Source organism: Salvia miltiorrhiza, chromosome 2 (genome assembly GCF_028751815.1).
Source record: "Salvia miltiorrhiza cultivar Shanhuang (shh) chromosome 2, IMPLAD_Smil_shh, whole genome shotgun sequence".
In the NCBI taxonomy this organism is placed as follows: domain Eukaryota; kingdom Viridiplantae; phylum Streptophyta; class Magnoliopsida; order Lamiales; family Lamiaceae; genus Salvia; species Salvia miltiorrhiza.
In genome coordinates, this window is record NC_080388.1 from 27,315,594 (window position 1) to 27,329,133 (window position 13,540).

General features: G+C 38.3%; 2 protein-coding genes and 1 long non-coding RNA gene across 3 annotated transcripts; all 3 read left to right on the forward strand.

The window, feature by feature from the left end:
- The first annotated feature begins 1,428 nt into the window (after window positions 1-1,428).
- LOC131007729 (uncharacterized) lies at window positions 1,429-4,125 on the forward strand. Its single transcript, XR_009096233.1, has 2 exons — window positions 1,429-1,906; window positions 3,217-4,125. It is a non-coding gene; the product is annotated as an uncharacterized LOC131007729 (long non-coding RNA).
- A 3,026-nt stretch (window positions 4,126-7,151) lies between these two features.
- On the forward strand, window positions 7,152-8,175 carry LOC131007694 (guanine nucleotide-binding protein subunit beta-like protein). The gene has a single exon (XM_057934626.1). It carries the CDS (start codon window positions 7,206-7,208, stop codon window positions 8,145-8,147), a length of 942 nt encoding a protein of 313 aa, XP_057790609.1. The 5' UTR covers window positions 7,152-7,205; the 3' UTR covers window positions 8,148-8,175.
- A 2,791-nt stretch (window positions 8,176-10,966) lies between these two features.
- LOC131007690 (guanine nucleotide-binding protein subunit beta-like protein) lies at window positions 10,967-12,172 on the forward strand. The gene has a single exon (XM_057934623.1). It carries the CDS (start codon window positions 11,023-11,025, stop codon window positions 11,992-11,994), a length of 972 nt encoding a protein of 323 aa, XP_057790606.1. The 5' UTR covers window positions 10,967-11,022; the 3' UTR covers window positions 11,995-12,172.
- The last annotated feature ends 1,368 nt before the right edge of the window (window positions 12,173-13,540 follow it).

Here is a 13,540-nt window from a genome sequence, read left to right on the forward strand (position 1 = left end):
GAGACTAGACTGAGTTAGATACAAGTTCAAAAAAAAAAAAAAGTGATAACATAAGTATCTTGGTGATCAAAGCACCATGAGTTGAATTACCTGACTTATGACTTAGGAATCACTGTTGTTGTGTACGCATCGAGAAATTGGAAACACTATCTCTACGGAGCTAAGAGTGAAATCTTTACCGATCACAAGAATTTGAAGTATCTTTCGAGTAATAGAATTTGAGCTCAAGTCAACAGAGACGACTCGAACTAGTAAAAGTTTTGGATTGTACCATCAGTCACGACTTAAGAAAGCAAAGGTGACAATAGACGCCAAAAGTCGAGAGACTGGCTAAGATAAAGTATTTGAGTACCAAACAAGGAGAACTGATTAGCGACCCCGTCCCATTCAGTATAAGAATTGTTCTTCATTTGGAGGCATGATCAAGTTGTGTAGCTGAAATAACTGGCCTGATTTACGAGAAATGGTTGTGAAAGCACGAAAAGGGGAATGAATATCAGTGAGAAAATGTATCTAGCCTCAAGGATAAGTGGGACAAAAGGATTTACAAGGTAAAGAAAATGCACCAATATTTAGTGAAAGATTATGTATGGTACAGAAGAATGAAAAAGAGCATGGGAATGTACCAGAAATTTTAAGGAAAATTTTTCTGGAAAGAAAAGAAATGAAAAGAGATGTAGCGTCATTTATTCAACGATGTCTCGCTGTCAGCAACTTAAGGTTGCGTATAGCAGGAAATGACAATCACCATTTTGCTGTGGTGAAGTGGGTGAAAGAAAGTTTTTAGATTTGAAACTAGCATCAAGGATGGTCGAGAAAGCCGATTGCATCAATCAAAGAAAAGTATGATAGATAAAGTCTTATGTCAATAAACGCTGATCAGAGTACAATTCAATGTTGGGGTCGAGTTTTCCTCAAAGTTTCTCCCTCAACAGGAGTTATGCGTTTAGAAATAGGGGTAAGTAACGACCCCGCTATATCGTTGAGATCCTAGTTAAGTTAGGCCTTTGTAGCCTATAAGTTGGCTCTGCCACCAAGCATTGTGGATGTATACAATACATATTGCGTCTCGCAAGTAAGAAAACGTGTGTTTGATCCAAAGCATGTGATTAAGCAAGATAAAGTAGTCCTAGCCAGGACCTAAGTTATGAAGAGAAATCAGTCCAGATACTTGATCGCAAGGTTCAAGTTTTATGAGACAATAATGATGGAAACCATTGTTCTCGTCATGTAGTGGAACCATCATGATGGAAAAGGCCACGTAAGCAGCGAATAAAACGAAAGTCTAGTATCCCAAGCTAGAATACTAAGATATGCAATTCCGAGGACGAAATTTTATAAGGAGGGACGGATGTAATACTCCGTTCTTTTCCTACTAAGTTTAGAATAAATTTCGAACTTAGAAGTCAAGATGATTCACGTCTGATAAAAGAAAATGAAAATATCTTTAATTCCAACAATAATTTGCAAAACCTTTTGTAAAGTTTATTTATTTAAATTTATATGCATTGCATATTTATTTAATTAAGCATTCAAGCATTTACACGAGGTAATTATTTAGCGAATACTAAACGATTTTTACAATTTTGATAATTATATCATGAAGATTTTAATTGTCCAATCAATGCTTTAACTCAACCATACCCTATACTCCTACAAGCCACCCTATGCCTGCCCCCAATTTGAGGCCATGCCTGCAGATTCAAATATCTACCACATCTCAAGTTACACTCCAGCCAATTCACCATTTTCATGAATTACACTCTCTTCAATTATTTGCCATGCTCTCTCTATCTGTCGTAAGAAGAAATGAAAAACTCGAAGCGCTGGACTTTACCATTTTGATTCAATAAACCCAGCAGCCAACCCAAATCAAAATGACAGCCACGCTCATCATCCACCCAAGGTTTCACCTAAATCTTTTTATTTGTACCTCAATTGTTTACAAGCATGATAGATAAGAACTCTAACATTCATATACATGTATCAAAGCATGATTTATAAAAGGAAAGGTTGAGTCTTGAAGCATCGATTTTGTTATTTGATTTCAAGAAAATTTGTATTCATGGAAAGGAAAAAGAAGAAAATGGGGAAGTCTCGGTTTTGTGGTGTAGATGTCGAGTCAGTTTGCTGCTCTTGGTGTGTGTGTGTTTCCTGTTGAGTCTAGGGGGAAACTGGAGTTCGGCGGCGGCAGCCCCAGGCTGTGCAGTTGCCGAACTTCGAAGGGAAAGAGAGAGAGGGGCGGTGGTGGCTGATTTTGGCAGGGGAAGAGGGCGGCGGCCGTGGCACCGCTGCGGTTGCCGGAGAGTGAAGGCGGTGAGTTGAGCAAGGGCTCGGCGAGCCTGAATCCGAGAGGGAGACAGAGGCGGTGAGAGATGAGGGAGTCTAGGAACAGAGGCGGCGAGGAGCCGTTGTTGGTGCCGGAGGTGGAGAGAGAGGTAGATCGAGAGAGATGGGAAAGGAGACGGCGATGGTTTCACTGAAATTTTTGAGAGAGAGGCGGAGCAAGATGGTTGACTGGTGGCGGCGGTCGTCGTCGCTGTCGGAGAGAGAGAAGGGAGAACGGAGGTCAAAAGGAGCTGGTGGTGGCGGCTTATCGCCGCTGCTCCTCCGGCGAGCTTCCGTGGCAGCGGAACTTTTGGGGAGAGAGCCGAGAGAGATTGGAGAAGAAAGAGGCGCAGCTGTGATTCTGTGAAGGAGAAGTGGGGAAGGGTTTTGTGTTAGAATAGGTTTGGGCTGAATCATTAGAAGTCAGACTATTAAGTTGTTGGGCTGAGTCTATTTAAGGTATTGGGCCTTTGTTTATTTATTTATGTAGGCTACGAATTTTTAAGTAATTGGCCCTTACATTTAATTATTTTGGGCAGTCCACATTTTAATTAATTTGACTATCACTAGTTGATTAATTATTTTAAAGACAAATTGCATAATAATATTAATATTATTATGTGCATATATGATTAAGCATGAAATGATTTGCATCAAGTATTTTTGTGAGTGAAAGCATTCATGATTTAATTGGTTTATTTATAAATCCAATTATTTAAGAAAATCGAGTAAGGATATTGTTGGTGTCCTTAACTCGAGAATTTAGTTTTCAATTATTTATTTACTAAATTTTGGAAACTCGGCGTGATGAATCAAGTATGTTTAGTACATCCACTAAGACATTAAGATTAGTTTCATGATACCTATTAAGGATAGAATTTCTTGTAGGCTTTGTGGACCAAGGGGATTAGCACTGCTTTCCCAAGATGAGTTTATGTGATTATGATCTTCAGGCTTTGCCTAACCAGGTGGGCTTACTTTCCAAATGTATAAAGTATGATTGAGTTATTAAGCTCTAAATGTTTCAATGAAATGAAAATTATTTATTCAATGAAATGCAAACTGTTTATCCAATAAAATGTTTATGTGCACTCTCCTCTGTTTAAGGCTCGCCACAACGAATCAATTGAGGCTCTCTCATGGCCTAACACGTTATTTGAGAATTGTGTACACTCGTTAGCTCACCTGGTGGGTTGATCTCCATCGGGCACTAACTAAGAGGCGTTATAAGGGTGCTTGCTGGATGTGTTCCGAAGCATGTAATGTAAGGGCCTGCCTGGGTAGTGTCCCGAGGTCAATTCAACTTGTCTGAGTTACGTCCTCAGGGCAAGTGCAATGGGAGAAATGGATCCGTCGGTGGCTTAAAGGTCCGGGATCACAGCGAGTAACAGAAAGGGAGTGTGACATGTGCGCACAAATGAAAGAAATTATTTTAACATGCTTAGAAGTTATTTCACTTTAAAACCTTCTAAGTTATGTCAAGTATGATTGGATAACTGTCTTTAAGAAAATATGAAATGTTTATGAATATGCATGCCCACTGAGTACATTAGTACTTAGCCAAAAAATACTTTCAAATGTTTTCAGGTTGGCTGGCCGATGCTGACGGGACGGAGCTGAGGCTAGGGTTAAATTCCTTTGTTAGACTTCCGCTGTAGCAATTACTCATATTCGTCTTTTGTTTTTCCAACTTAAGATCTTCATGTTAAATTTCAAATGATATACCTGACCGAGCTTAGACTCTTCACTACTAAATTTATGCTAATGAATGTCGGTTGTCAGAAGCATGAAACAAAACTTGTGATCCAAAGGGGCATAGCCCGACTTTCTATCCTATTTCGGTTTTAACAAGGTTTTTCCCTTGTTTTTTTCTATGAATTATTCACAGCTCGATTATATTTATTTATTCAAGAATTGGGGTGTGACACTACACGCATACGTGTGCATATTATAATTAATTGTTATTGAATAATAAAAATATAAATATAATTTTAAGGACGTAAATGTTATTTGACAATATTTATCATTATTAATAATTTACTGAAACATTTAATATGAGTGAGAGAGAAAGATAAATGATATATTTTTATATTATTAATACTCTAATTAAAATATGATTAAGTTGGGAGGATCCCACCAATTAAGGAGGTAAACGGTTGTTGAAATATAAATAATCACTAATCCAAGATTATTACTAAGAATTCAAGATTCTTAGTAAGAATCTTATAATTATAACTTAAGAATGTTAATTTGATTAGTGATTCACTCATGAACTAAGAATTCAAGATTCTTAGTAAGAATCTTATAATTATAACTTAATAATGCTAATTTGATTAGTGATACACTCATCAATCATCACTAATCCAAGATTATTACTAAGAATTCAAGATTCTTAGTAAGCATCTTATAATTATAACTTAAGAATGTTAATTTGATTAGTGATTCACTCATCAATCATCACTAATCCAAGATTATTACTACGAATTCAAGATTCTTAGTAAGAATCTTATAATTATAACTTAAGAATGTTAATTTGATTAGTGATTCACTCATCAATCATCACTAATCCAAGATTATTACTAAGAATTCAAGATTCTTAGTAAGAATCTTATAATTATAACTTAAGAATGTTAATTTGATTAGTGATTCACTCATCAATCATCACTAATCCAAGATTATTACTAAGAATTCAAGATTCTTAGTAAGAATCTTATAATTATAACTTAAGAATTTTAATTTGATTAGTGATTCACTCATCAATCATCACTAATCCAAGATTATTACTAAGAATTCAAGATTCTTAGTAGGAATCTTATAATTATAACTTAAGAATGTTAATTTGATTAGTGATTCACTCATCAATAATCACTAATCCAAGATTATTACTAAGAATTCAAGATTCTTAGTAAGAATCTTATAATTATAACTTAAGAATGCTAATTTGATTAGTGATTCACTCATCAATCATCACTAATCCAAGATTATTACTAAGAATTCAAGATTCTTAGTAAGAATCTTATAATTATAACTTAAGAATGCTAATTTGATTAGTGATTCACTCATCAATCATCACTAATCCAAGATTATTACTAAGAATTCAAGATTCTTAGTAAGAAACTTATAATTATAACTTAAGAATGTTAATTTGATTAGTGATTCACTCATCAATCATCACTAATCTAAGATATATTCATAGTAAGAATTCAAGATTGTTACAAGATTGATAAAAAAAAATAAATAAATAAATTAAATTAAAATAGTAAATAAATATTTTTCCGACATTAAAATAAGGACGGAAACGAGCCCGATCCATAATTAACAATATCTCTTGGATATCATCTTGACATATTCTAAGGTTATGAATGTATATTGTATATTGAAATAGAGTTTAAATGAATTAATAGGCATTAGATATATCAATAATACGAGTGTTCTGTACTGGTGACCACTCGAAAAGAACTTCAAGGTTAAGCGTGCTTGGCTCAGAGTACAAGTAAGATGGGTGACCGAGAAGTAAGATGGGTGACCGAGTGGGAAGTTCGTCTAAGTTATGCAATACTGTATAAATACGAAAATAAATTTTGAACATACAATAAAATAAATAAATAAATTAAATAAATTAAAAAAATTTACCGACGGCAAAAAGTCGTCGGTAACCCTTCGGCAGTCCGGCGAGCGTGCGGCCGTCGTCTGGTGGACTTTACCGGCGGCGTCGGCGGCCGCCACTAATCACCGGCGGCCGCCATATGCCGCCGGAATAGAGATCACCGACGACAAAATTACCGGCGGCCTCTCGCCGCCGGTAATGCCGCCGGTAAATGTGTTTCCGGCGGCCGCCCTATATTTAGCGGTGGGAAAAAGCCGCCGGTAATTTTAAATTTTTATGTAGTGAATATTTTATATTTTGCACAGCACTGACGGTCGCAGGGCGCTGGTCTCACGGGCACAAGGCCCAGCCTTGATAACTCAGTTTTGACAGCTTTGGAGCTTAGCTTTGTCTCAGCCTTGGAGCTCGGTTTTGCAGCTTAGCTCAACATTGACAATCCAACGTCGCACCACCCCTTGACAGTTCAGCCTAAAAACAAAGATTATTATAACTAAATTTGGGCCCAATTGACTTCATTACTTTAGAGCTAAGTTAACTTTATAACTTATAAATATGATTATCATATGTAGATTGAAGAGAGACTTTTTTTCATTCTTATGACATGACTCAACCTTATCATTGTAAAATTGGGTAATTAATAGTGAAATTTCTATGGTGATCTTCGTGGGCATAGATCTTTATGTTCGAACTACATAAATTCTTGGTGTTATTTTCTATTTTTATTTATTTTGATGTTGAGATTAATTGTAGGCTGAACAATGATTACACATCATCTATAAAGATAATTTTTGACATAATTTACATCAAGCAATTCATCATCTGCAATACGTGTGCAACGCACGTTTTCTCTGCTAGTAATAGAAAAAGAGCCTAAGGCAATTAATTTAAGGCACAACTTATGGATTGTCTATTTTATCCATATTATATTATTATATATTTATAAAATATAAATCTATTTTAATTTACATTTATTTGTCACCCAAATCTATAAAGAATACTTAGAATTCTATACCTCTTCCACATCATCAAACGTGTGTTGAGGAACTCCATGACCTAATAATTCCACACAATATTCATCATTGTTTGTATTATTCACTTTTCGATTTTGCATTAGATTTTATACATGTATTTGTATATGTTAATATATATCAGAATTTTTATCCTAATAAAAAAATTAAATATTATATTTTGTGAACTCTAATTTTTCAAGTTTATTTTGATCGGCTGCTTCTCTTCTCGAAAACCCCCGAACCAAACCCTAGTAGCAGTCATGGCAATGGGGCAGGAAGAACTCGTCCTCCGCGGCACAATGCGCGGCCACACCGACTGGGTGACGGCCATCGCCGCCCCCATGGACAACTCCGACACCATCGTCACCGCCTCCCGCGACAAATCCCTAATCCTCTGGACTCTCACCAAAGAGGACAGCACGTTCGGCGTGGCGACCCGCCGCTTGATCGGCCACTCGCACTTTGTCCAGGACGTCGTCCTCTCCTCTGACGGCCAATTCGCCCTCTCCGGCTCATGGGATGACGAACTCCGCCTCTGGGATCTGCAGACCGGAGACACCGCCCGGCGCTTCGTCGGCCAGACCAAGGACGTCCTCTCCGTTGCCTTCTCCGCCGACAACCGCCAGATCGTGTCGGCGTCTCGCGACAAGACCATCAAGCTCTGGAACACGCTCGGGGAGTGCAAGTATACGATTCAGGGCGGCAAATCGCATAAAGATTGGGTGTCGTGCGTCCGTTTCTCCCCTGACAACACCCAGCCCACGCTTGTGTCGGGGTCTTGGGATAAGAGTGTGAAGGTTTGGAATTTGACCAATTGCAAGCTGCGCGCCACGCTGACTTGCCACACTGGTTACGTTAACACGGTGGCTGTGTCGCCCGATGGGTCGCTGTGCGCGAGTGGGGGCCAGGATGGTATTTTTCTTTGGAATTTGTCGGACGGGAAGATGTTGCACTGGTTGGAAGCTGGCTCCATCGTTAATGCTCTGTGCTTTAGCCCTAATAGGTATTGGCTTTGTGCTGCGACCGAATCGGGCATCAAGATTTGGGATTTGGAGAGCAAGAGTGTTATTGCGGAGACTGAAATGGCGACAGACGAAGCTGCCCAAATATATTGCACCAGTCTCGGCTGGAAAGCTGATGGAAGCACCCTTTTCAGTGGTTATACCGATGGTGTCATCCGAGTTTGGGGTATAGGCCGATGAGATTCAACTCATAAATTTCCAGTATGTGGAAATATTTTCTACTGTGTTTTGATCACTTGCCATTTTGTATCCAAACACAGATCGGAGCCCAACTCAGTCAAACCCAGCCGCCTAAACTCAGGAATCCGATGGACAAGACTCCGGCGACACAGGGAACTCAGCAATATCACCAAGTAGGAGACCTTCTCAGGAATCCGATGATAATGCTCTCAATAGCAGGAAGCCCGCTCCTCACAGCCACAACACCGGAGATCAGACCGGAAACACAGAAGGAATAGCAGAGCCTTCAACGTTGTGTACCTCTTGAACGGAACTTCCCACAATCGAGTGCTTTATAACCAAGATGGGGACAGATCAGGTAGGTGAAGGGTGGTATTGGGTAGGATGGATAAACCATAAATGGTGGTGGAGCTCGAGGGATCAGCAGACCAGGAGACGGGGGAGATGAAGGGTTTCGGGGAGAGAGAGAGATCAGAGCGGCGCAGGGTAGAAGTGGGGGATTTAGGGTTTGATTGAGGGAGTTAGGGTATAAAAGGGGGATGGGCTTGGGCTTACGCGGGTAGATGGGCCTGAGCTAGAATAAAGAGCATTGGGCCAACAATCCACATCCTCAAATACAGTAAACTAATGGTGATGGGGACATACCCGTTGCCCATTATTTTGCTAACAGCGTGGACCACCGGGACCACCAATTAAGCAACCAACACCATGAGCTTGTCGATTTATGCGATTCAAATAAGCTCTGGTTTGTTTGATTATCCAACTAAGTGGAATGGATGGAAAAAAATATTTGTTGATTTATTTCAGAGATGTGATAAAAATTGAGGTTTGGAGTTGTGTATTTGTTTATGAGGTGGGGTGATTTTATTTTGTATCGGTGCCTCACTTTGCTTTCAAAATAGTACTTTGTGTTTGTGTAATTTATAATTTTAAAGGGTAATTGTCTGTAAATTCATAACGGTTACACGGAATTAGTTTTTGCACTTAATTTTATTTTCTACTTTTAAATACATAACCTTTCGTTTTTGTCTCAAATTTGTCCCGTGGCCATTTTTTTTACGCCGGCGCCGGAAATGCCACTGTGGCAACCCCCTTCCCCCCATTGTCTTTTCCCCCTTCCCCCCACCCCAAACCCTAACTCGCCCTTCCCCCACTCGGCGCCACCCCCTGCCCCCTCCACCACCTTTGGCGCCACCACTCACCGCAAAACCCTGATACTTGCGCCCAGGATCCGGATGCCGCCAACGACAGCGTCCGCCACTCCCTCGCCCACCGCCTGCCCTCGTCGCCGAACTCGAACCCGCCGTAGCAACCGCAACCTTCAATAGCTGTGGCGCCAGCGGGTGGGGGGAGGTGAATTAGGGGTCAACAGGTGGGGGAAAGGGGGAAGAAAGGGGGAGAGGTGAATTAGGTTGGGGAAGATGATGATTTGGAAAAAAATTTGTTTTTTTTTTAATTATTTTTTTGCGACATGTAAAAAATATACTTAGGTGTCAATTTCGGCTGCCACCTCATCAATTCCGACTGCCACAGTGGCATTTTCGGCGCCAGCGTAAGAAAAACCGATCACCGAATAAATTTGAGACAAAAACAAAAGGTTATAGTATATTTAAAAGTAGAAAAATAAAATTAGGTACATAAACCAATTATGTGTAAAAATTATGGATTTACAGGCAAATACCCATTCTAAACCCCTAATTTTAAATATTTATTTATGTACAACCATGTTTACAAATATTTTTTCAGCAGTTGCAAATATTAATTTTTGACCAATTTGTGTTTGTTTAGAATTTTGTAGATTTAATTTTAATTAAATTTTTGTAATTTGCAATTTTTTTTTTGGAGGGGGGGAATCAGAAATTTCGTAAAGTTCATGAATGTAAACCAAATTAAAACCTTTCAATATTGCACATCAGCAGAATCTGGCGCCACATCAGATTCAATTTCATTGGAGTTGATTATTATGGGAAATTCAGGAAATTGAGAAAGAATAAATTTTAATTTATTTTGGAAAAAATCGAAAAACACATAAAGTTTGTGGATTTAAAACAAATTAACCCAAAATTATATAAGCAAAATTTACTGAATTAAACTCAAATAACCCAAATATACATATATATTATAGGGTTAATTGTAGTTTATGGCCCGAACTTTTAAGCCATTTGTAAATATGGCCCGAACTTTCAAAAATACAAAAAAATAGCCTGAACTTTGAATTCATTGGTAAAAATTGCATGAACTTTAAAATTAATAGAAAATGGCATGAACTTTTGTAGTCATTTGCAAAAATGGCCTGAAGTTTAGAGTCATTTGTAAAAATGGCATGAACTTTAAAAATTACAAAAAAATGACATGAACTTTGAAGTAATTTGTAAAAATAGCCAAAATTGAGTCCGAAAGTGTAAGCTCATGCCATTTTTATAATTGTAATTTGAACTTTGAACTTTGAAAATTATAATTTTCATCATAATTCGAATCCGAAAGTGTAAGCTCATGCCAATTTTATACATTTGATAAAAATTGAGTCATTTTTTGTATTAATAAAGTTTTTGCTGTTTTTACAAATGACTTCAAAGTTCATGTCATTTTTTTGTATTTTTTAAAGTTAATGTCATTTTTACAAATGACTTCAAAGTTTAGACCATTTTTACAAATGATGTCAAAGTTTAGGCTATTTTTGCAATTGATTTCAAAATTAAGACTATTTTTTTTGTATTTTTCAAAGTTCGAGCCATATTTACAAATGACTTTAAAGTTCAGGCCATACACTAGAATTAACCCTATATTATATATTTCTGAACTCAAATTTTTCAATTTTATTTTGATCGGCTGCTTCTCTTCTCGAAAAGCCCCGAACCAAACCCTAGCAGCAGTCATGGCAATGGGGCAGGAAGAACTCGTCCTCCGCGGCACAATGCGCGGCCACACCGACTGGGTGACGGCCATCGCCGCCCCCATGGACAACTCCGACACCATCGTCACCGCCTCCCGCGACAAATCCCTAATCCTCTGGACTCTCACCAAAGAGGACAGCACGTTCGGCGTGGCGACCCGCCGCTTGACCGGCCACTCGCACTTTGTCCAGGACGTCGTCCTCTCCTCTGACGGCCAATTCGCCCTCTCCGGCTCATGGGATGACGAACTCCGCCTCTGGGATCTGCAGACCGGAGACACCGCCCGGCGCTTCGTCGGCCACACCAAGGACGTCCTCTCCGTTGCCTTCTCCGCCGACAACCGCCAGATCGTGTCGGCGTCTCGCGACAAGACCATCAAGCTCTGGAACACGCTCGGGGAGTGCAAGTATACGATTCAGGGCGGCGAATCGCATAAAGATTGGGTGTCGTGCGTCCGTTTCTCCCCTGACAACACCCAGCCCACGCTTGTGTCGGGGTCTTGGGATAAGAGTGTGAAGGTTTGGAATTTGACCAATTGCAAGCTGCGCGCCACGCTGACTTGCCACACTGGTTACGTTAACACGGTGGCTGTGTCGCCCGATGGGTCGCTGTGCGCGAGTGGGGGCGAGGATGGTGACATTTTGCTTTGGAATTTGTCGGACGGGGAGATGTTGCACTGCTTGGAAGCTGGCTCCATCGTTAATGCTCTGTGCTTTAGCCCTAATAGGTATTGGCTTTGTGCTGCGACCGAGTCGGGCATCAAGATTTGGGATTTGGAGAGCAAGAGTGTTGTTGCAGATCTCAAGCAGGAGAGTGAAATGGCGACAGACGAAGCTGCCCAAACTACTGCGGGCATATATTGCACCAGTCTCGTCTGGAAAGCTGATGGAAGCACCCTTTTCAGTGGGTATACCGATGGTGTCATCCAAGTTTGGGGCATCGGCAACTCATAAATTTCCAGTATTGGGAAATTTTTTCTACTATGTTTTGATCACTTGGCATTTTGTATCCAAACTTTCGTATCACTGTTAGGTTTCAGCTCAACTGTCCATTCCAATTTTATATACATAATTATATGTTTGGATTTCTTCTATGTAGTTACTCGTGTTTGAGTTTCTATCTTATGCACTCTGAAAGATTCACAGGGTTTCAATATACCATTTTTTTGCTAGTTGTGCTAAAAATATATATATATTAGCTTCTATGGAGACCACTCCCCTATATAAATAACAAAGACAAATCATGTGTGTTGATCTTGCTTAATCTAACGGTTCATTTGATTTTTCATGTAATTAAATATTGATTAATTAAATTCACTGAAATCTGGGATCACGTTGAATAAATCCCGGAAATTCCGAAACTTTCTGTTTTGGGACCTGATCCGTCAATAAACGTAATATGTGAACATTATTATGTTCATTTGTTTTCTTACGAAAATATCGACAAACATTAGTATATTCATTTATTTTTTTACGAAAATATCAATGAACATTAGTAATGTTCATTTATTTTTTTACGAACATTAGTATGTTTATTAGTATTTTCTACGAACACTAGGATGGAAATAAGCATTCTGTGGATGCATTATTCACGTAACAGATTCTTCATCAAATTAATATTTCATAAATAAAAGATTTGATTGCCTATATTTATGACAATTAACGAAAATATCAAATCTTCACCAAATGAATCATCACCCTTGGATATACCAATATCGATGCATAGGATTTGGTCTTCGTTCTTCGAATTTTTAATGGTCTCCATAGAACTCTATCCTATATATTTAAATATATATATATATAGGGTGTGGTTCTAGAGAGAACTACATTATTTGTGAGAATGTGAGAACCATCAAATCTAATGTATTCACTATAAACATTAATGCATTCGCTGTTAAAATTAATGCACTCAAAAAAATAAAAAAAATTGCTCCCTTCAGGATTCGAACCCAGGATCTGCAGTCATCCAACAAGATGATACATCCACCGTAGATCTTGATGATCGAATGGCTGAAAATGGTTCTCTGTTCTTTTTTATTTATGGTTCTTTCTTGAACCTCTCCCTATATATATATATATATATATATATATATATATATATATATATATATTTTTTTTTTTTTTTCTGAACTCTAACTCATATTTTTCACAAAAACAAAAATAAAAAGAAAGGGAAAAACTGGGTTTTTGCATGGAGGGAAAAAAGTATAGAATGGACTGGTTTTTTCCTATGTTGTGATTTTACTAAAATATCCCTTCCTAAATATACTCAACAGTTTATTTTGTATTTTTCAGTTTTGATAAGATCCGAAATTTAAGTTCTTTGTTTCCTTATTTTTTATTTTATTTTTTCCGAAAATCATATCAATAATATAATTCAAAATTTATATGATTTTTTCCAAATTTTTTTGATTTATTTGTTTAAAATTTTTATGGGTAAAGTATCAAATAAGCCCCTGACATAGTAGCCCTTATCACGTTTACCTCCCTATAGTCCAAG